Raw genomic sequence first — 27,948 nt, 5'->3', positions numbered from 1 at the left:
CATTAGACATTAGAGCCATATAATATGCAGACCGACTCCTTTGTTATGTTCTACTCGGTCGGACATAAAATTACAGGCTTTTGACGTTTATACACCGATATGAGCTTTCTCTTTCACTCAACTTACTGCATCGTTAGTAAGAAAGAGTAACATTATCAACTGTCAAAATATAAGTCCTTACAGGCTGCGTTCCAGATGACGTTAATTTTGACCAAAACGCTCAAAACGTCCCCTTCTGCCGTTCCATTTGACGACCGTGGTCGTTTTGATCGCGGCTATGACGTCACTCATGACGTCATCATTTTCGCTCAAAACGACCCTCGACGAAGATGGGTCAAAGTGGGCGTTCTAGTTTTTTTTTTAATTTTAACGTAACTATATCGCGAAAGCCATGTTCGGAAAGTTTTCAGGAGAGAGCAGAGACAAAAAAAACTTTATATTATTTCATTACAAATAATATTTATATTACTTAAATAAATTAAATAACATTTAATGAAATACTTTGATTAGAAAATAAATTGTTTTAAATGAAAGGTCGAAAGATTTCTTATAAAACATTATAATAATTAATACTAAATACTAATTTTCATCTCTCCTATACCTGTTGATTTATTCGTACTTGACTAAGCATTATACGGTATTGTTACCTAACGTTTATATGTATATTGTGACAATAGTCAATATTCAAAGTATGTGGTTTTGTTATTAAAATATGATTCAATTTGAAAACTCAAATATAATAAAAGTTTAACTATATTAAAATATGATTACTTAAGTAAAAAAATGTAATACTAAAACCGAAACAAATAAAATATTATGTATTTTATTTGTAAAATAAATGTAACTATAAACAATATAATTACTTTTATTTACGACTTGAAGAAAAGGATCGTAATATCCAAGTTCGGTTCAATGTACCTATGTATAAAAAAATTATAGTTCTTTTTTTAAACTTTTCTCAAAACGCTCAAAACGATCCATAATCCGTTCCACTTGGGTTTGTATCACTGACGCTCACATGCTAGTGGAACGGGAAAAACTACGGTCTTGAGCGTGAGCGTTTCTAACGTCATCTGGAACGCGGGGACAATATACCTTCATGGGATAACTAAATTTTGCGATTTGTAGAATTAGCCTCTATTGTCATTTGTCAAATGTCAAATGACATAATTAAAAAATAACCTAACTTTTCTGCTTAGATCTTTAAAAGATCTATTCCGTAAATAAATATAAAGAAAAGGTTGAAAATATTGTGACGCTGAAAGTGCTGTGATAAGATTTCTTATCGAAAACAATAATACAGAAGTTTTTGATGTTCTTTTGAAATGAGAATAGGATGGATTCACAAGGTTGTAGAAAAATGGCCTGGCAAGAAAGCATTAGGAATGTATAGATTCTTGCCTATGTTCTTCGTTGTTGGAGCGGCGTTGGAATTCTCTATGATCAACTGGCAAGTTGGTCAGATAAATTTTTATAATACTTTTAAGAAGAGGCAAGCTAAGAACATAGTTGAGGAGAAACTTCAGAAGTATTCTACTGTTTGAAAATGCCAGCGGGTGTTTCTTGGCCTCGATATCTAACATTCGCTGCAGCAGCCTTTGCCAGCATGATTACCGGGTCGCAGATTGTTCACCTACACTATCGCCCACTTGTAGATCTTCACAAATATATTTATAAGGAATTGGAAAATTTCCCCGAAGATATACAAGAAAAAATTAAAAATGAACTGAGAGAGGAAGGTATTTTAAAATAACTTGTTAGTGATAACTTGTAAGGCTGGTTTTATCGTGAACGTAGTATTGAGAATTTGTAAATAGTAATTTGTTTCAGAAACAGCTAAAATCATTAAATATGTTGCAATAAATTTGCTACTTTCATTTATTGAAACTATTTTGTTTTATTCTTTCATTTGAAGTTTGAGGAATTGTAGTAGAAACAAAAAAATTCTTGAGTTAAACTAGGGAAATATTTAACTTGGTTTCTTAGTGTGGAGATATGTGTATACATGGGAGAGCCATGCTTCGGCATTAAGGCCCATTCAGGCCGGCTCGACCCGAGAAATACCAAGTTCTCACAGAAAACCAGCGTGAAACAGCGCTTGAGCTGTGTTTCGCCGTGTGAGTGAGTTTACTGGAGGCCCAATCCCCTACCCTATTCCCTTCCCTACCCTCCCCTGTTCCCTTCCCATCCCTACCCTACCCTTTTACCCTATTCCCTCTTGAAAGGCCAGCAACGCACCTGCAGCTCTTCTGATGCTGCGAGTGTCCATGGGCGACGGAAATTGCTTTCCATCAGGTGACCCGTTTGCTTGTTTGCCCCCTTATTTCATTAAAAAAAAAGTTGTTGGTATGTGTGCCATAGGTTGCAAAAAAGGAAATAGGTACATTTCAAGAAAATTATTTTACACATTAAATTGAGACATTGCTGGCAACTTCCCTACTAATATTATAAATGTGAAAGTATGTCTGTCTGTTTGTCGTTATCTGTTATCTCTTCACAGCCAAACCCCTAAACCAATTTCTTTTGTTATCTAGTTTACTATATTTACAGCACATCCTTTCATTTAGTAGACTTTTATATTATATCCTGTGCAAAGAAGCACTATTACTTTCATATTATGGTAAGGTTTGCCAAGTGTGTCATACACTTGCTAACTTTACAGCTGATAATATGTTTAAAAAATAATAAAAGTATTCATATTTTAAAAATAATTTATTATAACAATTTACAAATTTGAGTAGCCAGTCTTTACACTGCTGCACTGGTATGGATTTATTGAGTTAGTTAACTGGGCTATTATCCACAGTAGTGAACATATTTTACACTTAAACAATCTAAGTGAAATCTGATCCATCACAATAATAATTTAATATTTATTTGGTATTGTACTTAAAATTATATTTACATTACTTACACAATTCATAATAAGCTAGGTTCATAAAACTATTCTTCTCTATAACAATTACTTTACAAAACAATAAGAACTTTATGTGAAATACATTAATGCTACAATACTTAACATTCTATTTTTTAAGACAAGAGGACAGTCTTATCAGTTTATTATGGTCACCTTGATGAGTTTGATATCGTTTTGTGAATCCAATCGACATGTGACACTACTGAGTCGTAGATACGAGGTCTTCCTAAGCCAATTTTTGAGCATGCAATTCTCCACCCACTGACTCCTAACACCAACCAGCGTTTTGTTTTGTCATTGAAGCACATCATTGAACTGCCTGCATATTCTTCCTCCTGAAAAAAAAAACAAGTTGAGGGTTTATATTTTTAGAGCTTTTGGTACACTTCTCAGGAAATAAATTTCTGGTCATGTAATGAGTTCGTAAATAAATATTTTTAAACTTACGTCACAATCGTCTTGATCATACAAAGGCTCAGCGCAAATGCCGTTCCCGGTGGCAATGCTGACGTTCTCACAGGTATTCATGGACGTTGGCACAACATGTATCCTTTGCAGCTGGTCTCTGTTTCTCGTCCAACCCAATGAGTTGCATGTACTCTGTTCATCGATTTTAAAACCATCCTCTGGTAGGCATGTGGGTCGGACGAAGTCTGTTATTTCCACTGGTTCTTCTAGTCTCACTAAGGCCATCATGCTGCCTTCCACAGGGGAGCGCACCATGCCGATAATGCGCTGCTCCTGTTGCCACGGAGTTGTGCTCTGTATCCTCACTGTACCCAATCTTGCGGTCCACTCAGCTTTCGGTTGACCCTGAGAAGGCAAAAAATAATGAGTATACAAGACAATATGCGCTGATTGCCATTATTAGGAAAGGGAAGTTGTATTAACTTACTTGGAAACAAGAGGCCGTGGTTATGAGCCAGGAGGGATGTACCAGGACCGCATCGCAGGCGTGGACGTGTGAGCGCATGAGCGCCGCATGCCAGGGCCAGTCCCCGGGCTGGGAGGACCGCAGCAGGCCGTCTACTCCTTTGTCTGCACGCGCTCCTCTCGCTGACGGTAGTCCACATTCTGGGAAACAATAATACTCATTGTATAAAAAGAGATAAAAATGTTTCCTTCGCTGGACGAAAGTTCACTAGAGAACTACACAACCTATACTTACTATAAACTATAAAGATAAAATAATACTTACCAAGTTGATCGCAAACAACTTTTATAACTTTTCGTTGCGGACATTCAGTTTTTGTGAAGGAAATTTCAGCCGCTGAGGGATCCACTATTTTGACATATTCTGGGGCGTCCTTTGCAAATCTTGTCAGCTGGAACGGGTCTTCTGTTGTGTCCTCGTCTAAGTCGGGCGCTTCTCCGTCTATAACAGCTTCTGCCGATATCGCTGATCTACAAAGAAAAAAGGTCTTATTGCTCTGAAGGAAAACAAATATATAACCGTACATTTTCTGGGACAAAAGGTATTCGTGTTTTTTCCCGGGACTCAAAGTATCTCCATGCCAAATTTCAGCAAAATCGGTTCAGCGGTTTGAGCGTGAAGATATAACAGACGGACAGACAGACACAATTTCGCATTTATAATATTAGTATGGACATACTTGTAAGACATTGCGGTGCAAAGTGAGGTGGCGACGTTCATGAGAGCTCTCTTGTCGTTCTCATAAGGCTCGGCGCAGATTTTACCAGCACGACCGCGCTCCGCCCACACCGCGTAACCGCTGCGGCTGCGGACCGCGCCGAGTGTCGACTCGCCGCTCTCGCGCTTCCAAGAAGCCAACGACCGCGTCACCCACACTGTGTATTCAAATATTGAATTGTATCATCAAATATTTGGTATGCTAATAACAATAAAACTGGTCAATTTCATAATTTGAGATTCCAAGAAGAGATGTAAAATTATTTTACGATGCTAGCGAACAATAAGTGTCTTGGTTACTAGGATTTCAAAAACCAAAATAAAAAGAATGCAGAACGCGTAACCACTGACCGCTTTCTGTCTGATAGGTCCCTAAACTGGCGTTAAACAACAAAAATGAAGTACGCATTAGCATTAAGTAAGAATTAAAATACACATACAGCAGCTAGTCTCGTCACTGCCATCAGGACAGTCCGGGGTACCGTCGCAGCGGCTGCGTTCTGGGATGCAGCGCGTGTGCAGCGCGCATCGCACGCCGCCGCCCGCGCAGTGTGCGCATGCGCGCTCGTCGCCCGCGTCCGCGCAGTCGGGCACGCCGTCGCACGCGCGCCGCGATAGAGCTAGACGCTGGAGACCTCCCAGGCAATCTGCAAGAGTTGTTCGTTACTTGAGAGATATTTTCCAGTACAATGTGTACAGTATTGCGTGTCTTTAAAACGGTTTTTAACAGGGTTATTTTAACTTACCTAGTACTAAAAATATGACTGCTATCTTCACTGATCACTTTTATTACGTTTTACGCCATTATATTATAACAACGACGCTGCGAGCAAGCGAGATGACCGTTTGAGATAGGCTTGTTTAGTAGTAGAGAATAGTTAGACAAGTAGATTCGCAGAGTCGTTGTACCAACAGCGTTAAGAGACGTCTGGCGACAAGATACCGTTGTTCGTGCATATAAGAGAGAGACCTTATAAAATAAAGCATGCTATTATATCCCACCTGGTTCAGTGGCACAGGATCCCGGGCCGAAGTATTCCGGGAAGCGCGCGCAATCGAAGTGCGGGCGCAGGCGCTCGGGCAAGCGCGAGCCGCAGCCGGCGTGGAACGCGCGGCAATACGAGCGACACGGCGACACCAAACGGTCGCTGTCGCAGCGCGGCTGGAGCATCTGACATACGAAGTCCTGGAAAATAAAACGTTAATTTCTAGTCCAATCAAAGTTCGATAAAAGATTAAATCCAAGTTATATAGTCCATGTTACCCGCAGACCGCACCTTTATTGCATCCGATACTCCTAGATGTCCATTCCAGGGACTCAATGTATATCCATTGCAAATTTTACCACATGTGATTTAGGTGTTTAAGCCTTGAGATTTAGCACGCAGACACACTTTAGGACTTATACAGTTAGTGAATATCCTATTCTCTATACCTATAAGGCACGTTTCAAACCAGACAGTTCACAGTGTAACTTACTTGAGCAAGATCCGAACATTCAGCATCTAGTAGCTCTCTAAACGCGACCAAGTCCTTCAGAATCGCGTCTTGGGACGAATGGCCGACCAAGTTGGGATAAGTGGTGGTGTTGTAGGGTAGTCGCGAACACAGCGGTAGAGTCAGCGGCGAACATTCTCGAATCTCCTCCACCACTTCCACGGTAACACTCTCGGTGGTTGGGACTTCCGTTACAGCGTCGCTCTCCTTCAAAGCTTGAGATGTTATCATGGAAACTTCCTGAAAATGTAAGATTTATGATTTAATGTTCGGGAAGCTAACTTCATGCAGATTTAATAATTGATATACCTACTTACTGCTAATATAACTGCAAGCATTTAGGTTCTATTATTATGCTTTCTTCTTTAATAATTTTTAATCTAAACCAGCTTTTTCTTTTGTCTCTTGTTTGCGCCTAAATGTATATCAGGGAAATTTGTTTATAGGCAAATGTCGGACCTAGTAGGGGAAGGTGAAGTAAAATGATCCCCTTAAGGGAAAAATCTTAAGTATGGCTATAGTTGAAGGAAAAATCGCAATATTTGTATGGCTGGATGTAGTGAGTTTACCAAACTTCGTGATAGCATACTTATTTTTTATCATATGCACGTACTTTTTTTGTACTAAAGGTTTTTGTAAAAGTTTAACTAAAGGATCATTTTATACATCCCTATGTATAAAATGATCCCTTGAGTTGGGGTAAAATAATCCCAGAGATAATATTTATTATTGATAACCAATTTAAGCATATAAGTAAGAAACACGCATCTTTTAGTTTATTAGCAAGTTTTTTAGGCTTCGGTAGCCGAAGGATAAAAAGGGGAGCAAATTTATTAAGATCTTGCTGTCTGTCAGTTTATCGGTCCGTCTTAAGGCAAAACACGAAAGTAGTGACTTCTGAAATCGATATCTTTGATAATATATTTGTTCTTTAATAATAAGATTAAAATAAAATAACAATTTCATCAAAAGAAAAATATTCGCTTATTTCTACTTTATATCCAGGGATCATTTTATACACACAAATAGGGATCATTTCACCCCATATACCAAATTCCAAGAAATCGATCAAAACACAACCATCAAATACCACGTGGGGTGATCTAAAACTGTTTAAATATTAGGTAACTGCTATTAATACCCTATAACAAACTAACATTTAATTTAGATCAGAGCGACACTTTTTAAAAAAATTTAATAAAATTTCGCCAAGCGCTCTGATCGCCATGATACTATAAGTGGCAACTGGCAGGGTTATGGGCAACCCGTTTCACGTGCATTTGGAAAGATGCCTCTGGTTTAATATGATTTAAGGGGAGGGATCATTTGACCCGTAGAAATCGTTTTACCTCACATTCCCCTACGTCATTTGGCCATGAAAGTTAGGTTTTTCGTGATGTCTAGGCTAGACATAACCATGACAAAGTTAACGAGACACAGAGCCTGTTTCACCACTTCCTGTTAAGGTGCCGAATAGGCTATCCAGTATCCACAACTTATTATCCATACTATATCTGTCAAGTTAAGTGGTGGATAGCCTTTCCGGCACTTATCAGGAATTGTTGAAACAGCTTACAGCCCCTAAATTATAATGCGTACGCCTATGAATAAATTTTTCAACGGGCACTGCAGCATAATATGCTATCTTATGCTTATAAGGCCTTCAACGTTCAGCTCTCGTGGTCTGATTGATACCTATACTGTATACTGACCTCTATATACAGGGTATGAGGCAGGGCTCCGATGTCTGAGAAGGGCGGCGCGAGGATCTCCCGCGCCAGCACCGCGGTCACCTCCGCCGTGCTCACCGCCGTGAAGATGGGCTCGAACGACACCTCGAAGTGTACCCGGGTGCCCTGCTCCACGCTGGAATAGACACGAGGAACCATAAGTATTTGAATAGGAGGTGTACAGTCCGGGAAAACTAAGCTAAGCGCAGTGGCGTAACTATACCATTTTCATCATATTACGCGGTAGAGCCATGCTTTGGCACGAATGGGCCGGCTCGACCGGAGAAATACCACGTTCTCACAGAAAACCGGCGTAAAACAGCGCTTGCGCTGTGTTTCGCCGAGTGAGTGAGTTTACCGGAGGCCCAATCCCCTACCCTATTCCCTTCCCTACCCTTCCCTATTCCCTTCCTTACCCTCCCATATTCCCTCTTAAAAGGCCGGCAACGCACCTGTAGCTCTTCTGATGTGGCGAGTGTCCATGGGCGACGGAAGTTGCTTTCCATCAGGTGACCCGTTTGCTCGTTTGCCCCATTATTTCATTAAAAAATACTGGGGCCCGTGGCAAATTGACGGGGCCCTATCAGTAAAAATCGTCCCATTAATACTAAAACGGGTACAATCAATGTATAAAATTAATGTTCTGACCTTACTTGCATATTATGCCAGCCTTGCCCCACGCCACTGGCTAAGCGGTACATTAAGCAGAATATAAGCGGTAATGCAGTAGCGAAGAGCGATGAAAAATATCACAGAGAGATTTATTATAATTTATAATACTAGATGACGCCCGCAACTCCGTTGCGCCAAAATTCGTTTATCGCGCGGGAACCGTACATTTTCCCGGGACTCAAAGTATCTCCATAACAAATTTTAGCAAAATCGGTTCAGCGGTTTGAACGTGAAGAGGTAACGGACAGGCAGACAAACACGCTGTCGGATTAATAATATTAATAGCGATATCTTTTATTAATATATGTAATCGGGAAAATAAGCGCAGGGTGAATTTAATTTGGAAACAATGAAAATTGTAAGGTAAAACTACTTAATATAATATAATGTTCAGATTGTGCTTATAAGATTTTATTCCATTATTGTTAATGTAACACGCTATAATTAAGAATTCAGATTTGAGACCTAAATTAAAAAGATTCAATCAGTAATACAATATAATATCTATATATATAAAAATGGATTTTCAATTGTGTTAGTAACGCTAATACTCGAAAATGTCTGAACGGATTGGACTAATTTTAGTCTTAAAATATTCGTAGAAGTCCAAGGAAGGTTTTAAAGTGACACGAAATTCACCGGGACAGCTAGTTATATACTTATATTATATTAGCCATTAGGCGCGAGAAAGTCAAGGAACACACGTAGGTGCTAACACGGGCGTTGGTTTGTCGTTGAAAATATTCGAAAAATGAATTTGAATCATGTTTGTATTTCGCATTAGATAATAGCTTGGTAATTATTAGGTACCTACCTATATGTAGTATATGACCATATTTCAGTTGCAAAAATGTAACTTTCAAAGTGAGAGTAACGGATTTTGTATTTAATAGCTATAGCCATCTGGTCTCTGCTATAGCGTTTAAAATGGTCACATATCCATTTGTTTCGACTTTCTTTATTTTCTATTTTATCTTTAGCATTGATTTTAATGGTTTGCAAATTTTATTCTCGTCGACTTAATTAATACATTATTAATTTATCTTTAACCACAAGCTTCAAAGTTGTTTGACAAGAAGGCTTAAGTGTATCCGAAATTAAGCATTCAAGAGACGGACTGTGAGGCAAAACATGTTGATAAATATTTTATGTGTATCAAAATAAAAATGAATTTATTAGTCTAAAGTCTAAATTCTAGCTAAAACTCGGGAATGGCTGAACTGATTTGGCTAAATTTAGTCTTGAATCATTCGTGGAAGTCTAGGGACACTTTATATATTACTAGATGACGCCCGCAACTCCGTTGCGCCAAAATTCGTTTATCGCGCGGGAACCGTACATTTTTCCGGGATAAAAACTATCTTATGTCCTTTCTCGGGACTCAAAGTATCTCCATGCCAATTTTCAGCAAAATCGGTTTAGCGGTTCGAGCGTGAAGAGGTATAAACAGACAGACAGACAGACAGACACACTTTCTCATTTATAATATACCTATTAGTAGGGAAGAGATACGAAGTTTACGGTTATCTTGTGACGTTATTCATTATAAACAAACTGGGGGAAAGTCTAAAATTGTATAAAATATAAAGTCTGAAACAATCAACGCGGTCTCGTACAATACGGTTCATGAGAATATTGGGTCGGGAAAGTAAGCACGTGCTTGTTTTCTTCGATGTGAACTTTCTATGCCATTCATTTAATCATTCAAGGTTATTTCGCCCTTTGTGGCTTGAATAGTAAATAGATATCTGTGATTTACTTTAGAAAGTGGGTTACTGAAGGAATAAGTATACCATTACGCACGAATCTACTATTTTAGGTTGGTACATTATTAGAATTAATGTTTTACTCGTTCAATATTTTAGTATTCAACTTGGCCTACATTATTGTCGAGAAGCTTTGGATAGTAGACTTAATTTGACAATTAGCTATTAAAATAGTACCTATAGGTACACATAATTACATCTACCTGTGACACGGTGATCTTTAATTTGAATAAGCTATACAAAGCTCGAAGTTAATAAACATTTTATTGACTATACGATCTACATTACTTTCTTAATCTGTATTATATGATCAAGCTTTTAAGAGCCCATATGACCCTAACTTGACTACATACATACAGATTTTGAGATCTATAACCTAGATCTCAAAATCTGTAAGGTCTAGAAAACTGATTTTTTGACACAAGTAACTTCAGTTCATAAAGATTAAATGCTCAAGATGAAAACACGATTACTCAAAAAATGTTTGATAGTTTCTTTTTTACAAAAAACCTTGCTTTAGACACATTTTTGCTTGGATCTTCGAAGTTTGCTGTCTTTTCTTTAATATTTTTTAATATCTAAAAAGGTATTGATAAAACCTAAATTTGCTCAAAACACTTTTTTCATAATCATTATAGTTCGTCTTTTATTCAAGTAAAACTAACGGCCATGATTCCGCGCCGTCCTTTTTCACCTGGCATATGAAAGACGGGCGTGAGTGTGAAGAGAGAAGGACGATGTTTGATTTTTAGAGTCAGGTGAGCTCTTAAGAACTAATTTGTTTAAGACTCTACAGTCACCGTTAAACATCGAAGTCTACATTAGTTACGAAGGTATAATGAGATCGCAACTGAGACACTATAAAATGTTAGAGCACCTTAGTGGAACCCATGAAAAAATATTAATATTTTGTCGCTTTAATTAAAAATAGTAAACGCTTAATCGTAACTGCCCTCCATCACGAACGATCTGAACTCGTGAGACTGAGAAAGCAAAACTTTCACCCATTTAAGTTGTTATGTAGCTGCAGTGTAATAAGTTTCTTACGCGTAAGTTCGTCGCATGTAAAAACGCAGATTAGCACTTTATCGTACATGTATCATCGTTAACGAACGGTGCACCACATGGCGGCCTTATTGCTTTAGTAATAAGATCGAAATAGGAGCGTACGCGCCGCGAAAATGTAGAGTCTGACTAATTCATCACGTCGAAACAATGACCGTGTTTAAGCCGTTAATTACAGCGCATCAATCGATTTTCGTTAGCATTCATAATGGTGGCGTGTTAGCCACTGTCTTCACTCGCATTCATAATCCGCTTCATCTAATAAATCATAATATCGACAAATTTGCTATTACGAATATAACCTAGAAACATTTAAAACGATAGCTGGAATATTCTAGATAATAGATTTATCCTAGTTATCCTAAACTAATAAGAATCCATAGCACGACAGTGCCGGTTTACCTATATTTATGTAAAAGTCGAAACCCAAAAGAACGGATATTATATTACAGATATGATCTTTCTTACTATGTACTATCAGAGAAGTTGATTCTTAGGCAGATGGCGGACCTAAGTAATTTGGTCGCGTTAAGCCAAACCGAAATAAGCCGACCACATGACGTAGGTCCGTGCCTAGGAATCAATTTCCTCGATGGTACTTTGTAACAAGGAAAATAAGGGATTTACACAGACACAAATACTTTTAAAGACTTACCTATCTAAAGCCAGAGCATCAGCCGAGACGAAGCAGGACCTCAGCTCGGAGTTCCTGTATGCATTGAATATGGCCTTCTGCATGTCCCCCTCTCGAGTAATGTTCCCCCCAGTGGGGATCTCCGCCCAGGCTCCGGCGATGAACGACCCCCTAAACGTCTGTCGATTCAGGGGGTCCCCGAATAGGTACATGTCTGTAAATAAACGGATGAATAAATCAATACGCGGCCTTTAAAATTTCGCTTTCTTTTGACGGTGCTTAAGATAGGAAACCATTTACTTAATTTAAAATATTAAAAAAAAAATGCTGGAGAAAGCGGTGCCTTAGAATAGAAACAGTATTATTGGATTTTTTAAATTTTAATAACGCTATTAGTGGAATTATTAAACACAACAACAATACGTGGGTAAGGCAGGACTGGTTTCTAGTGAAATTTACTGCATTCAAGGCAAGTAGAGTCTGATGTATAGCTATATGGTCGATATTAAATAACAATCTCTATGAACCTTATTTATTGCACCATTGCAAATAGGGTTTGGCTTGAAGCTTAACTTTGTTCAGCACAAATAATACCATAAGTATAATCAAGTTTAATAAAAGGCAAACACCATCGTTGGAAGAGCAATTATTGACTCTACTTTTGTAGAGTTCCGTTATTTCTGATTTCACTTATTGTAAAGTCATCTTAGACCTATTTTGCTATGCCTTGGTGTTTTTTACGGAATTCTTCAAGATGTAGAGAATGTTAGATCGTCTGTGTCGATACACTTAAGTCCAACCCCTGAGCAAACGACCTTGACCATACATTTGCCGCGTTGCCTTCCTTTTTTTACTTATCTTAGTTCAAAATTGACCTAAAAAAATTCAAACGTCCAGTATATATATTGTAGTTAATGAAATTGTCGATCTATTGGCGTGTATTTCAAATAACCGTAATTTCTAAATACTAGGAAGATACTGAATATGTATGCTTGAATTTAAATAAATTGGTATTGGGTACTTTGGAAGCTGATAATATCATGATTCATGAGTATAAAAAACAAAAATAGGAAATTAATAAAGTATGAAAGGAACGTGCATATACTGAAGATTATTGCTGAATTTTTATTATAGTTTTGTAGCGTTCAAATGATGAGGTAATAAGGCTATAAAAACCATCAGTTTAAATATAAGTCTTTGCTAAAAACGGTCAATACGGCATCTCCATAGGGGGAGCGTCTTAAGAGGCGTTTGCACTTGTTGAGCGAACGCAAGGCCAACTCGCTGGCCTTTTGCGGTGACGGGGCTGAACTAAATGTCATCAACTGCTAAGATTTGTTTACATAGAATTAAAATAAATTACCACTTCTAACTAGTAACGTCCTGTGTTTGATACAGATTACCAACGACACAACGATATCAAAATACTCAGATTACTAGTTTAATAACCTTAACACATTCGGTTGCAAGTAAAGTTACTTACAATTTTACAAATTATAACCAATGTTGCAGTTCCTATGCTAACTTCTACCTTGCTAAATCGACAATTTCTAAGCTTTGGGCTCACATCTCATTCCGACAAACGTTAATGATTATCAAAGTCGTATCGTGGATAAAGTTACAAACATCTAGGCGTTACGTTACTCATTCAATATTTTTTTAAAGTTGACAATCGAATCCCAAGGTAATACAAAAGTCACGAGCAAAATCTATGTGATTAATATGTATAATGGTACCTACGGCCGAGGTAGACGGCGACAGCGGCCAGCAGCAGCAGCACGAGCAGCGCCGCGAGCGCCGCGCAGCAGCCGCGGCAGGGCCGGCTGAGCTTGCGGCGCGTGAAGCGGATGTCGCTGCTGACCGACAGGGTGGACTCGGGCGGCCGGTGTGACCGACATCGCCTCTGACCGCTCTTCGACCAACCGTAACCGAGCTGGAAATACACGTGCTAATTAGTAAAAGAGCTAGGCTTACAAAATGAAAAATTTAAAAATACTTGACAAACGAGACGGCTCGTATTTAAACAGAGAACACGTAGAATAAAGATCAAGCTGGGACCAAATAAATAACAATAGAACTTCAAGTAAAAAAAAATACTCCGAGAAAAGCGTTAAATCCCAAAGATATTTTTCGGAAATGTTCCAGTACAAATTACAATGTCTTAAACAATATTACTTGTTACTGCCGAGATAAATACAAATGACATTGTAATTCGACTGAAAGCCGTAACAGCATAATAATTTATTTTATTGTCCATTAGTAACTGTGTAGTGTAGAAGCACATAATGACTAGCGGTAATAGAGACTGGATTATAAATGTTGAACGATTACGTTGTATTGAAAAGGTTGTGTGTTTGATGAAAGAGTATTTGATGAGTATTCAGTTCTAAACTTCTAATTAATTCTGTTTTCACGTATTCATGCAACGTATGAAGTAAGAATTTTAATGAACTAGTATTAGGTATACAAGTATAACGATAAGATACAAAGGAAAGGAATCTAGTAATCCATTCCTTTCCTAAATAAGTTTTTCTTTGTTTAAGTTTAGCACTATAACATTATTTTCTACCATCATAATATTTTGGTTGCCTGGAAGAAACCGCTGAAAGCGGTAAGGCCGCCTATTTGCTATGTTTCTTGCCTAATGTTGTTTTTGTTATTTTATAATGCAAATAAAGAATTTATAAATAAATAAATAAAATAAGTTTTATATATTGGAAGTTAGAGAGAAGTTGATCAAGTAAGGCGATATCATGACAAAAAAATTGCTACACTGTACCTAATTTACTACGTAACTGAGCATAGAAAGCGTAGGTCTAATACCTATGTAGGTATGACTTTTAAGTCTTAAAGTCTTTCATAGGTACCATAAACCTACTTTTTTTAAAATATGAAATAAGGGGGCAAACGAGCAAACGGGTCACCTGATGGAAAGCAACTTCCGTCGCCCATGGACACTCGCAGCATCAGAAGAGCTGCAGGTGCGTTGCCGGCCTTTAAGAGGGAATAGGTAAGGGGAGGGTAAGGAAGGAAAGGGAATAGGGGAGGGTAGGGAATTAGGCCTCCGGTAAACTCACTCACTCGGCGAAACACAGCGCAAGCGCTGTTTCACGCCGGTTTTCTGTGAGAACGTGGTATTTCTCCGGTCGAGCCGGCCCATTCGTGCCGAAGCATGGCTCTCCCACGTATAAATATATGCTACTAGTTACTACTATAATATTATGTTTTGTTTGCTTCAATGTAAGTTTCAACTCGGGTTATCTCATATCAGGTAAACTGTTTAATATTTTTTATGACAAAAAATTATTTTGAATGTTTTCAATTTCACTCCAAAGTGATTATACGATATGCTTCACAGCCTAAGTTTATGCAACGCGTTATGCTTTGTAATCGTTACGAGAGATCATTAGTATTTGTGGATCATTACGCAGTCGCTCACAAACTATAAAGACTTCATTTGTACATCATAAACTCTTATTTAATATGACATTCAATATAGTTTACATAATCATAACTTAATAAATCATTAGAGGACGTAACGTCTATGAGAAAATAACGCGCAAAACTTTGTTTATTAGAAACTTACCGAGCTAAGTTATAATAATAAATACAGGCACAGAATATATATTAGTATGATACAGGTACCTTATTCGTGAGTAGGTAGTAAAAACAATAATAAAAATATTAATCTACAGAAAAGTTTCTTGATTGTAATACGAAATTTCATAATTAAAATAAATAATTAATAGTATATTTGGTTTTATAAGCCTCCACCTATTATTGTAGGTTGCGGTTCCTAGCTCTCTACAAAAACATTTTAATAGGTGAGAGTTCTAATCGCTGGTTAGGTTTTAGTGAACTTAACAATAGTGGTTTAGAGATAATACTCAATATGGGACAGCTTTTACTTGTCAATTCAACATCTAGGGGGATAGTAGACTGTAGAGCCAAGTTGTTTGACTGGAAATACCTTAAAAGTAAAAGGAATATAGAGCATGAGTCATACTTTCAATACTGACGTGATAAATAAAGTACCTATAGTGTCAAAGCTTATACAGAGGGGTTAGTGCGAGTTTTATTCGATCCGACGCATCGAGCATGTTAACGCGAATTTATATGGAATCAAAGCAGCGCCATCTACTGTCTAACGTGGATACTGCTTTGATCCCATATACATTCGCGTAAACGTGCTCGATGCGTATGATCGAATAAAACTCGCACTAACCCCTCTGGTTGTTTTTATTGATTTAACTTACGACTTCTGCTTCAACGATTAACATTTTAGTAAAAAAAACAAAATAATCGGCCAAGTGCGAGTCGGACTCGCGCACGAAGGGTTTCGTATAGATACAGCATACAGCATAGGTACAGCATAGAGCAAAACAGGCAAAATAAATCACATTTGTTGTATGGGAGCCCCCTTAAATATTAACTTTATTTTGTTTGTATTATTTGTTGTTATAGCGGCAATAGATATAATACATAATCTTTGAAAATTTCAACTCTCTAGCTATTACCGTTCTTGAGTTACAGCCTGGAGAGAGACAGACAGACATTGAAGTCTCAGTAATAGGGTCCCTTTTTTACCCTTTGGGTACGGAACCCTAAAAACAACTATAATACACAGGTTTGCAATACAAATCAACAGACACCTAATGATGACGGAAAATCCCCTGCAAGCTCACGTAGGTTTAGCTAATAGAATGACTTTATAGCAAAACTAATATTATATGCTGCAACAAAAATGTGAATAAAAGAACAACAAAGTATCTGCGTTACAAAAGTCACGTTTGGTAGCAATTCCAATTACGTCATCATCCAATCTACAAAATGAATATTTCTTTGCCCAAGTATTACGTTTTCACATAAATATGTATTAACTAGCTGTTGCCCGCGACTTCGTCGTCACATCCCAAGTATTATTTATTGTACAAAAATATTCAATATACAGAATTGACTTTCCTACGATTTTATTATATACAGATTTTTCGCGCGGCTTTGCTTGCGTAATTTAGGAATTTCACGCAACCGTACATTTTTCCGCAAAAAATAGCCTTTGTTCCTTAACGTGGTCTATTCTTCATGATTGCCAAATAACATAAAAATTGCTCCAGTAATAATTTTCCTCCGTTTTTTCTACATTTTCCTCTATTTCTTTGCTCCTATTAGTCTTAGCGAGATAAAATATAGCCTATAGCCTTTCTCGATAAATGGGCTATCTAACACTGAAAGAATTTTTCAAATCAGACCAGTAGTTCCTGAGATTAGCGCGTTCAAATAAGCCCTTTCATATAATTTCCCACGCTTTTTCCACTTTGTCCTCTATTTCTTAGCTCCTATTAGTCTTAGCGAGATAAAATATAGCCTATAGCCTTTTTCGATAAATGGACTATCTAACACTGAAAGAATTTTTCAAATCGGACCAGTAGTTCCTGAGATTAGCGCGTTCAAATAAGCCCTTTCATATAATTTCCCCCGTTTTTTCCTCATTTCTCTCTATTTATTCGCTACTATTAGTCTTAGCGTAATAAAATATAGCTTATAGCCTTCCTCAATCAATGGGCTATCTAACACTGAAAGAATTTTTCAAATCGGACCAGTAGTTCCTGAGATTAGCGCGTTCAAATAAGCCCTTTCATATAATTTCCCCCGTTTTTTCCTCATTTCTCTCTATTTCTTCGCTCTTATTAGTCTTAGCGTGATAAAATGTAGCCTATAGCCTTCCTCAATCAATGGGTTATCCAACAGTAAAAGAATTTTTCAAATCGGACCAGTAGTTCCCGAGATTAGCGCGTTCAAACAAACAAACTCTGCAGAATTATAATATTAGTGTAGATAAGTTCCTGCATCTATAGATATTGTAGCAAACTCTTCTATCGAAGCTTCAGGTAAATGGTAGATAGGTACCGATTATAATTAGTGGCCATTCAGTTTATTCTAAAAATCTTTTAAAATTTATATTATATTTTGTGTGAACTAGTTTTCACGTTTTATCTCACCAAAATATCGCCTATTGTGTAAACATTTACTGTGTTAGAGCTCAAAGTTTTGATGGTGCAACGACACGAATTGTTATGAAAGGTTGTCCACGCCCTAAACAGCAAATAACTGCTATTTTGTGGTATCGAAAACATGGCACGTATTAAGGTCTGACATTTCAACAGCGAACAAAGAGAGCCAACTCCATCTCACAGCCTTTGCGAGGGGAGCGAGGCCGCTCCTAACATAGGCAGCAGAGGTCACAGAGATCTTAGTTGATGTTTATAATCGTGACTAATCCTGTTACTATTGTTTTGGCGTAGACATTACCAGGAAAACCTGTCGCAGGTGTAGTAGGAAGTAACTTTCAGGCGCGAGGATGGATCCGGAAAGAAACATAAACTATTTAGGCCGGTATAAATAGTCAGTACTCAAGTAGTCTCGGTCTCAAGACACGATTCAGGCTCTGTGATTGGTTGGCTGTCAAAATTTCAACCTTAAGATGCAACCGGGTCGCATCTTAAGTACTGACTATTTATACCGGCCTTAAAGCAGGTAGAGCACACTCTTTGCTTTTAATTTTTAAATTGATAAGCGAAAAAGGTATGTTACGGAGTTCAATAAAAAACTAGTCACTGCACTTATTAAAAGACTGTAATAATCTTCATTTCTTTGTACGTGATTACGAATACCGCTGTATTTGAGTTTCGACGTCAATAAGTAGAGCGTACTTAGCAAGTCTACTGACACACTTAGAATTTTCGTTTGAAAATTTAACGACAAGACAATATTTAAAGGTACATAGACCCCTATAGTACTGAAAAGTACTTAGATTTAATGCAACTTTTATAAAATATAATATAGTAAGCATACATTACGCATTACATACCAACATTTGTATAACTCGAATCTGTAAAATAATATCAGCATTTAATTAAAATTTAAATGTCAACATATTTAAATAAACAGATTCTGACTCACATTCTAGTCCACACAAAATTGTAGCGACAAATTAGGTACTGAATCTGCAGCTATTACGAGTAACTAGGTACAGCGAAACTGCACCACTTTGGCACTTTTAAGGAGTATTCTGTGAAAGGTATGTGCAAATTGCAGTTGCCGGCGACCTACATCCACGTTTTTGCCGTTACGCCAACAAAATAGAATCGAGCATGTCTTGCCTTCAGCTATTTTCTACGGAGATCTTCCAACAATGCGAACACCATTACTTTCGTTCGAGTTCGTTTACCTACATCGGTTTGTAATTTTTTGATGAATTGTAAACACTCTTTCTGTGTCACTGAACCTGTCGAAACGTTTATAATGAAACTACGCGATTCACATTGCAGTTTATTGGAACTTTAACATTTTTATTGCTCGTTGAGTCAGAAGCTCTACCGGTTTGCTACGAGTAATGTTGCGTTATTTTATCTATACATATAATAAAACTGTAGAAATGACAATTCTGTACATTAAAGATATCCAAAAAATAATAAGCGGGGGCTGTTACTACATCGCTATAGAAGCCAAAACTGTGGTTAGTTTTTTGTCTGTCTGTCTGTATGTTTGTTCCAGCATCACACGAAAACTACTGATCCGATTTGAATGCGGTTTTCGCAGATATATTTGTCTTCTTCCAACTTCATATCTGATGTATAAAATTTTTCCCCCCCACCCCTCAAACGGACCAAAGAGGGGGCAGATTTTGTATCAAACTTTTTTCTTGAAAAAACTTACATCATATTATAAACTGTATTTTCCAATTTAATATCTGGTGTATAAAATTTTTCCCCTCACCCCTCTAAGGGGATAAAAGAGGGGGCAAGATTTTGTATAAAACTTTTTTCTTTAACACGAAAACTATTGATCCGATTTGAATACGGCTTTTGCAGATATATATGCCTTATTCAAACTTAGCATCTGCGCCGCCCCAATCACCCCCCCCACCTGGTAATGTTGCCAAGCAAAAACATGTTGCGTCGTTAGTATTGAGTTTTAATTCTCCTTTAGGATCAAACAAAGCTATTTATTAAAAGTGAAATTAATCTAACCAAAACTAAACATGCAGATTTTGCGTGTCGTTTGATTAACATGCGGGAGGCTTTGCCCCCGGCCGGTACTTGGGGGGGCTGCGCCCCCCCAAACCCCCCCCCCTCCTGGTAATGTTGCTAAGCAAAATAGTGTTGCGTCGTTAGTGTTGAGATTTACTTCTCCTTCTTTAGAATCAAAGTAAGTTATTTATTAAAAGTGAAATTAATCTAACAAAAACTAAACATGCAGATTTTGCGTGTTTGATTAATATGTGGGAGGCTTTGCCCCTGCCCCTACTTGGGGGGGCTTCGCCCCCATACCCCCCCCCGCTCCTGGTAATGTTGCCAAGCAAAAACATGTTGCGTCGTTAGTGTTGAGTTTTAATTATTATTCCTTAGGAACAAACTAAGTTATTAATTAATAGTGAAACATGTGAAACATACAGATTTCGAGCGTCATTTGATTAATATGAGGGAGGCTTTGCCTGGATATGGACAGACGTACAGGCTGATATTATATCTTTGTACTCGGGTTCCGTTTTTTACCATTTGAGTAAGGGACCATAAAAAGGAGAGAATTATCCATTTCCGTTATTATACTATGGTAACGCCTACGAAGTCGCGGGAAACAGCTATCCATACTAATATTATAAATGCGAAAGTGTATTTGTTTGTTTGTCCTTTCTTCGCAGCCTAACGAAGCAACCAATTGACTTGATTTTTGGCATCGACTTAGTTGAAAGGATAGAGAGTAACATAGGCTACTTTTGGTCTTGGAAAAATATCATGTTTCTAAAGGAGATTTGCAAGAATATTTGTATTGTATACGATTTTCGAATTTCACGCGAGCGAAGCCGCGGGCAAATGCTATTTACAATACGCGAGAATAGAATGACATTCGTGATGATAAAAAAAAACAATACGCAGACCAGACGTGTTTTGGAAGGCACGAGAAGATACCTAATTTATTAATAGTCATAAAATTGAGTAATCATTTATTATAAAGGTCAAGAACGTTCTTAAGCTTAAGGTTTTTAAGGCATCGGTATTAATATCATATAGGTAACTACTTAAATAATAATTATTATTATTATTGTGGTATGTTAGCAGAATCTTAGAATGCAAATCTCTTTGTTGTATTTGACCTTACGATTAGTGTAATTTAATTTCATCATTCATTTAACGATTGTATTAAAGTGGCACTAATATTATAATATCTTAAAGATCAGTGCGTTGGCTATATTAATGTGGTGATGACTGATGATATATTATTTACGTAGTTTTTTTGCAAGTTTTTTGCATCACAATAGTATCAAATTTCGCAGCCTCAGTTTGCTTATAAAGTTACTATGTATTTTGAGTGAGCGGTGCACAGCAATTCTATAGATGTCGTAGGGCTTGATTGATCGTATGTGTTGTAACTTAATGTTACGCTATTCTATTATACTTACTCAACATATGATTTAGACATCACGATTCATGACACATTAATTGTATCTAAAGCTTAATAAATTATATTAAATTTAAAAAAGCATTGGCAAAGTAACAGTTTAACTACGAAAGTCAATACTCTACATTCTAGTTTCTACGATTTACGCTGGTAGAAGTCAGCTCTTTTTTGAATTTCGATATGTACAATTCCTTTTGGTAATAACAAAACAATAGTAGTTACAATTTTTTACACACATACGATACCATCGTTCATCAGCTACTTTGATATAATATATTGATAGAATAGGATTAATAATAAATTATTATTGACTAAAGTTGTGAAAGTGGTTTTAAAATCGAAGACGATTAAGTATGTCAAGGATGAGCTTCGTGATGTTAAAAGCTGGTAACCTATTATGAGGATGATAATTAATTTTGTATTTCGATCGAACTCGTTACTAAGGTCAAAGTTTTGTACTCATTAACTTATTATGTTTTATAACAAAAAATATAAAAAAAAACTCTGCCTAGGTAGGTATTTAACAATTAACATACTGTTTCTATGGATTCAATATTTTTAACCGATTTCCAAATAGGAGGAGGTTATATTTATTTATTTATTTATAAATTCCTTATTTGCATTTAAAAACACAATATAAAATAACAAAAACATAAACAACATTAGGCAAATAGGTTATATTAGGTATGTATGTTGGGCTGTGCATATTTTTTTATCTTTTTTTAATCGGTAGGTATAGGTATCGGTTATAGGTAGGTCAAATGCGTTAATGCATTTCTCTGCGTAAAAAAATGGTACTTATAGGTTAATAAAATATTCAAAAACGTTTGCTTATGTTTAGTTGATTTATAATTTTTCTAGTACTTACTTAGCCACTTGAAAAATGGATCTAATTATGTCATTAGTTATTTTTTATTCAACATTGATATCCACAAAAATATAAACTGTGGATACCATGTGGTAATCTAACGGTTATTTATGTTAATTAATGTATTTTGCAACTTCTACGCTAATTAGGTAATTCCTAATGATGTAACCTTAGATATAAGTACTTAAATTTTTTTTTTTTTTAATTGCGAGCATGGCCATACCATCAATAGTCAATATACGTGTAATACTATATTTGGGCTTTCGATTCACTAGGGTCAGTTTATTACTGAAATGGAAGAGAGTAGCTAGACTAGGCGATGTGTAAAGTAAAATAAAATTATGAAATAGCGTGCCAAACATTTTAATTTTGTATCGCAATAATATCGAAACTAAAATGCGATACAAAATGTTGTCCATGATAAAATTTATAAATTGCGACGCGTCGATACGCATCGTATCATCATCATCGAATTAAACTTGCAAGGGTCGCAATACAAGACGTGTATCGCGACCCCAAGTTGAATTTAATTAAAAATAAATCTCTGAAAGTTGATAATGGCTGACAACGTATACCTATTGAGTATCAGATAGTCAGAGGGTCATAGAGATGCTAGCGGTGTTGTGGTCAGCATGACCCGGATCACGGACTGCCGCCGTTACTGACCGCTGGGCGCTGACACACTTCCACTCTCACTCGAGTGCGTTACTGATTCACTGTTGTTCACTGTCGTGTCGGGTCATCACTTCGTGCCGAAGTTCCGTAGCCCCATACTCTACATTTAATTAGGTGTCCGAGTTAAACTTTACACCTGCACAGATCACTACCTAATTGTTTTTACGTAACTTGTAAAAAAATGCTTAAATACCTTTCAATAGTTACATTTTCATGCTATAAAAGTAGCCCTCTGTTTTTTAGTGCTCCAAGTATATTATATCCATACCAAAACATAGTTTAAAGTGGAATATAGATATTAAGAGACAACAGACATTCATATTATTTTATAATTATTTTTTCTAAAATAATAATCAGGCATAGGCTTGACAATAATATTATCTATGATAGACTCTACTAATACCTAATATGTAACTATCAGCGACTCTACATAATTTCAGAAAGATATAATATAATTAATTTACTTAAAACGTGCCTTTTATTATAACATAATTGTATATATCTGTAACTATATAACGAATAGAAATAATTTATCAAAATGTCACCCAACAACATTGATGAAAGGAACCTTCCTTACAAGTAACAACCAAATCGTGAGTATCGACCTACGTCAACAGGTGTAAGCAGTAACCCCATCATAGGCCTAGTCACCGTATGTAGGTGGTTGAAGGTAAACATTGAATATTGTGATGGATAAATGATAATATATTACAACCCAGCTTCCACCTACATTGGACACATCTTTATAATTTAGTTGTGATGGAAATTTGATGACTAATGGTAAGGGAGTTACTAATCTCAGTTTGTATACATTTTAACACCTACGAACTTGTAGCTCTTCAAGGTACTTCAATATGTAGGTGCTGCTACTTATTTCTGGGGAAGGTTCTAAATAAAGGAGGTAATGGATACGATCGATCATCAGGTACAGTATAGGCTGTCTTTTAGAAGTTAAGTTTAAAGTTTAGAAGTTAAAATAAATTTAAGTAAAGCCTACACATCTACTTATTACTATCTTTGTAAGCTCTATTGTAAAATTGACTTGAGGCTGCATAGTTTTCAGACCACAAGAGGAAGAAATTACAGAACTTACGAACTTCGCACGATTTCCTTTCTCCTTACTCATACGCAGTTTTACTTAAGTAATAAGTGCTGTATGTTACGGATATTACAGCTGATATAATAAGTACCTGTTTATCTGTTAACGACAGTCGTTTAGTAAAGATTAATTGAAATAACGTGCTTAAGCTTTAACTGCAGCTACAGTTAAATCTAATAAGATAGGATCCATGCACGTACTATACAAAGCAGCGTAATTTTTCAGCTAGACATTTAAGAATGAGACTTGCATTATAGGTAGTGCGTAGTGCCTCTACAAAATAAGAGCGAGCGGATTTAAGTAGGTACCTACTTAGTAATTAATACTTTAGGTACACTGAAGTATAAAACTACTTTCTAGTCCCAGTAATATAAGTTAGGGCTTGCAAAGTTAATTTAAATTCTATTTCTTATTGCTCTGCTCTAAATAAAGTCATGTTTTTAGTTCGCACAAAGGTATCAACTACAAGATAGTGCCTGCAGTGAGAGGCAAGGACAAACGACATAGACCACTTGATCTAAGTTTTAAATTTCCTGCTCACGATGCACGAATGGAATTCAAACCTAAGTTTTTATACCCACATTTTTATAACTACATAATATAATGTTTATAACCATAACCATATTTTTATATGCGTTGCGTTGTCTTGCGTTGAGATTCATTTCTCAAGAAGGACCGTATACTATATGGACGGTATTTGCCGTGGATACAACAATTCTATGTCCTTTCTAACAGACCTTTTGCATTACAGTAAAATCAGTATTAGAATCGGCTTAATTCTGTCTCTACATTTTTCTATTAGTGTTGAGAGTACCTAACTGTACAATGTTTTAATTTCGGAAGCCTGAAACATTTAAAATCTTCGGGGAGGGGAAATCAGATTTTTCATAAGATAGGTGTTTATAATAGATAATATTTTTTATAGATAAAAGTACTAGATAATATACTTAGTACGGACGTCAACATGCTGCCCCCTCCTCGGTACGCCCATGATTAAGAAGCTTCAAAGCTGTACATTTTGTTTTTTTTTCGTTGAAACCCCACTAGTCACTACCTATCAGATTGCACGTCAGTCGTAAATAATTTAAAGGCGATTTCTATGCAAACGATCTAATTCTAAGTATTTTGCGAAGTCCTAGAATGTTTCTCAACGCATTCTAGACAGTTTGTGGGAAACAAGCATTGACTATTTACGGCAAGGATTGCATACCGGAATGTAGGTTTACAACCTCTTAATTAACTTTGATGATATAAAACAGCATTTTTAGGGTTCCGTGTCTAAAGGATAAAACCGGCCATGTGCGTGTCGGGCCACGCGCAATATAGGGTTCTGTAGTACCGCTAGTTTTCGAAATTTTTTGTATGGTCTATGAATGTACATTATTCATTCATATTGACAATACTTAAAGTATGAATTTTTGCATCAGTTTGTTTTCTTTTTCACCCAGATTTTGATTTGATAACGACTTGCTATGACCTCTTGAAAACCCTCTTATTTATTTAATAGGCTCTATATATTTTTCCTACAAGTTACAACTTACAGCAATACCATTTAATGAACTTTAAGTTTGGTTCTCTACCATTATTTAATTGGAGCAACTATTTTGATGATTTAATTTACTTGATAAATTAAATCATCATAATACTTGATAAGTAATTATGATTTTATTGACGTCGGTATTTAGTCTCTACTTAGAAGACAAAAGTCGTAAGTTTTTAGATCTAGAATAAAATCATAGGAGCATATATATAAAAGTAAAAACATAACCTACTCCATAATCAGAGGCACAACCCACAAAGGTTCGTAACAGTAACAAGAAAATGATTTTTCCTACTTACAAGGAAATAGAAATAAAGACTTGGACATTCCCTTTTACTCTAGTTTGCGAAAGAATGCCGCACTGAAGTAATTCTTTTGTAAAACAACAATTTTATGCAATAATACTTTCTAAGAATGTGTTTATGTATGCTTAATGCTCACATTATCTAAATTACTATCGGTGAGACTCCCCATTTTTAAAAACAGGTTTTCAAAGGCAATAGCGTCATACTTCGCGGTTCGTGGATATTATTTGTACATAAGTGCGCACATTGACTTCTTTAAGCTCTATGCAAAATTTTATGATTATTAAAAGTGTGAATTTACAAAAAATGTACATCACTTAACATACAAAAACAAAACTATTTTAAATGCAAAATGAAGGCAAAATAAGATTTTCAAATAAAAATCTGCAATTAGCAATCAAAAGTTCTTACAAAAGCTCGAGTATCGTTACCAATTTTCGCACTTTTTGTCTTTGATCGCGGACGAGCGTAAGAAATCGTAGGAGAAAGTGTCGGTCGTAAACTGTGTCACATCTGAGTGTCCTATCGCCGTCATTACCATAACAATGAGCCGTACGAGATAGTAATCTCGGCACGAGCGGATCACCTCTCACCTCCGACTCCCAGGTGTCTTTGTGCGTTTTCTCCTTCATCCCGGAGAACGTCATGTCAATCCTGTCCGGCGGTCGTTGCACTGAACTCGTATTTCGAGTTAGCCGTTATCACTGCACTAAGGGAGGCTCCGCAGAGTCGCGATACATGGCGCGGTGTGGCGCGCTCGGCCGGCGGCGGCAGAATGGCGCGCCGCGGACTTTCTCCGGGGTCGCAGGCGGCTGTTTCGATGAAAGCCGCGGGTCGGAACCTCGCCGCAAGAAACCCGTAGATTTCTCCGGCGGTTTCCCAGGGGGCGGACAATAAACAAAACGATCGAGTATAAAACTTAATGTATAATCATAGTATTTACAGGCTTACGTTATATAAAACAAATAATTTTATGGCTATCGTTATATACTTATTACAACATGTCATTAATAATTTTTACAGTATTAAAAGTAGTAGCAACAGTGAACCCGCCGAAGTGGCGCTCGCGTTCCGTCGGCGCGGGGAGGCCGCGCGATCGAAATGGAAAGTAAAGAGATTCCACGATTTATTCGTCCTTAAATTATATACAGATACGATCAAAAAAACTTTTATCGATAGGTAGTTTCTAAGTTGTTTTATTATTTAGAACTACATATACACTAAATTTACATCGTTTCGTATATGATTTGGCAATCGTGCCCAGTAACAAATTTCTAGCTACGTTGCATTAAATTTAAAAAGAAAAAGATACATTAAGAATAAAATTTGCAATAGAAAAATTTAATATGTAAAAATATGTGAACGTCATACGTTACGTAACAGAACTCAGTAGCCGAACTGGACAGCTTAACATTTCACTTTGTAAGTTTCCGAGTACAATATAAACGTTTCATGCTGATGTTTTCATTCGGCAACTTAGATTCACACGCTAATTCAAGACCAATTCTACAAAATTCACTATAAATCATTGTGTTACAGAGTTAATTTATGAGAAACCAATTACGTTAAAGTACACAATGAATTCAGTGTCAATACAGAATCAAGGCAAAAGGAGCGGCCACATTGAGATAACAATCGCTTACAACAGCCCATTGAACAGATTGCTGATACCCAGTAGAGCGGTAATGTAACGTATTTTGTACGAAAATATCAACCAAAACGCTGCGACGCCAACTGCGCTCTGATTGGCCAATAATATTGCAGCCGCACAGCCATTGGTGCGGTTCTGTTTGGGCGCGAGCGTGATTGGTTATTTGTTGCATTTATAAGTTCTAAAATACCGATGCATGACGTTGCTTACATTACACCTCTATGGTTTTATGCTCAACGGGCAAAGTGTTCAGCTACTCGTTACCGAGTATGACGTTCACATCACTACCGACTTACAAAAATATCCCAACACGGTACATTAGAAAAGAGTGTTGCAAAGAGACAGCACCATTAAACATTTTTAAAATGCTTAAAAATTAATAAGAACGAAATACACTGTACTTAAACGATTACGAAACT

The 27,948-nt window shown here is 36.8% G+C and overlaps 3 protein-coding genes and 1 long non-coding RNA gene across 4 annotated transcripts; 3 read left to right on the top strand and 1 right to left on the bottom strand.

Moving 5' to 3' along the window:
- Positions 1-29: 29 nt before the first annotated feature.
- Positions 30-18,350, top strand: LOC121731754. Its single transcript, XR_006036283.1, has 4 exons — positions 30-173; positions 3,551-3,554; positions 15,034-15,037; positions 18,340-18,350. It is a non-coding gene; the product is annotated as an uncharacterized LOC121731754 (long non-coding RNA).
- LOC121731750 (small integral membrane protein 4) lies at positions 1,236-1,544 on the top strand. The gene has a single exon (XM_042121352.1). It carries the CDS (start codon positions 1,326-1,328, stop codon positions 1,542-1,544), a length of 219 nt encoding a protein of 72 aa, XP_041977286.1. The 5' UTR covers positions 1,236-1,325.
- LOC121731752 (protein brawnin) lies at positions 1,547-1,890 on the top strand. Its single transcript, XM_042121353.1, has one exon. It carries the CDS (start codon positions 1,547-1,549, stop codon positions 1,751-1,753), a length of 207 nt encoding a protein of 68 aa, XP_041977287.1. The 3' UTR covers positions 1,754-1,890.
- On the bottom strand, positions 2,746-27,297 carry LOC121731746 (atrial natriuretic peptide-converting enzyme). The gene is made up of 12 exons (XM_042121335.1): positions 26,472-27,297; positions 13,673-13,865; positions 11,954-12,146; positions 7,778-7,931; positions 6,048-6,305; positions 5,571-5,754; positions 5,009-5,215; positions 4,531-4,726; positions 4,116-4,321; positions 3,813-3,991; positions 3,365-3,730; positions 2,746-3,252 (listed from the first exon to the last, which is right to left on the bottom strand). The coding sequence occupies exons 1-12, from the start codon at positions 26,523-26,525 to the stop codon at positions 3,067-3,069; spliced, it is 2,376 nt and encodes a 791-aa protein (XP_041977269.1). The 5' UTR covers positions 26,526-27,297; the 3' UTR covers positions 2,746-3,066.
- Positions 27,298-27,948: the final 651 nt, after the last annotated feature.

This window comes from Aricia agestis, chromosome 11 (assembly GCF_905147365.1).
Source record: "Aricia agestis chromosome 11, ilAriAges1.1, whole genome shotgun sequence".
Lineage (NCBI taxonomy): Eukaryota > Metazoa > Arthropoda > Insecta > Lepidoptera > Lycaenidae > Aricia > Aricia agestis.
The sequence above is the reverse complement of the archived record's forward strand: the minus strand, read 5'-3'. Positions and strand labels throughout refer to the sequence as shown.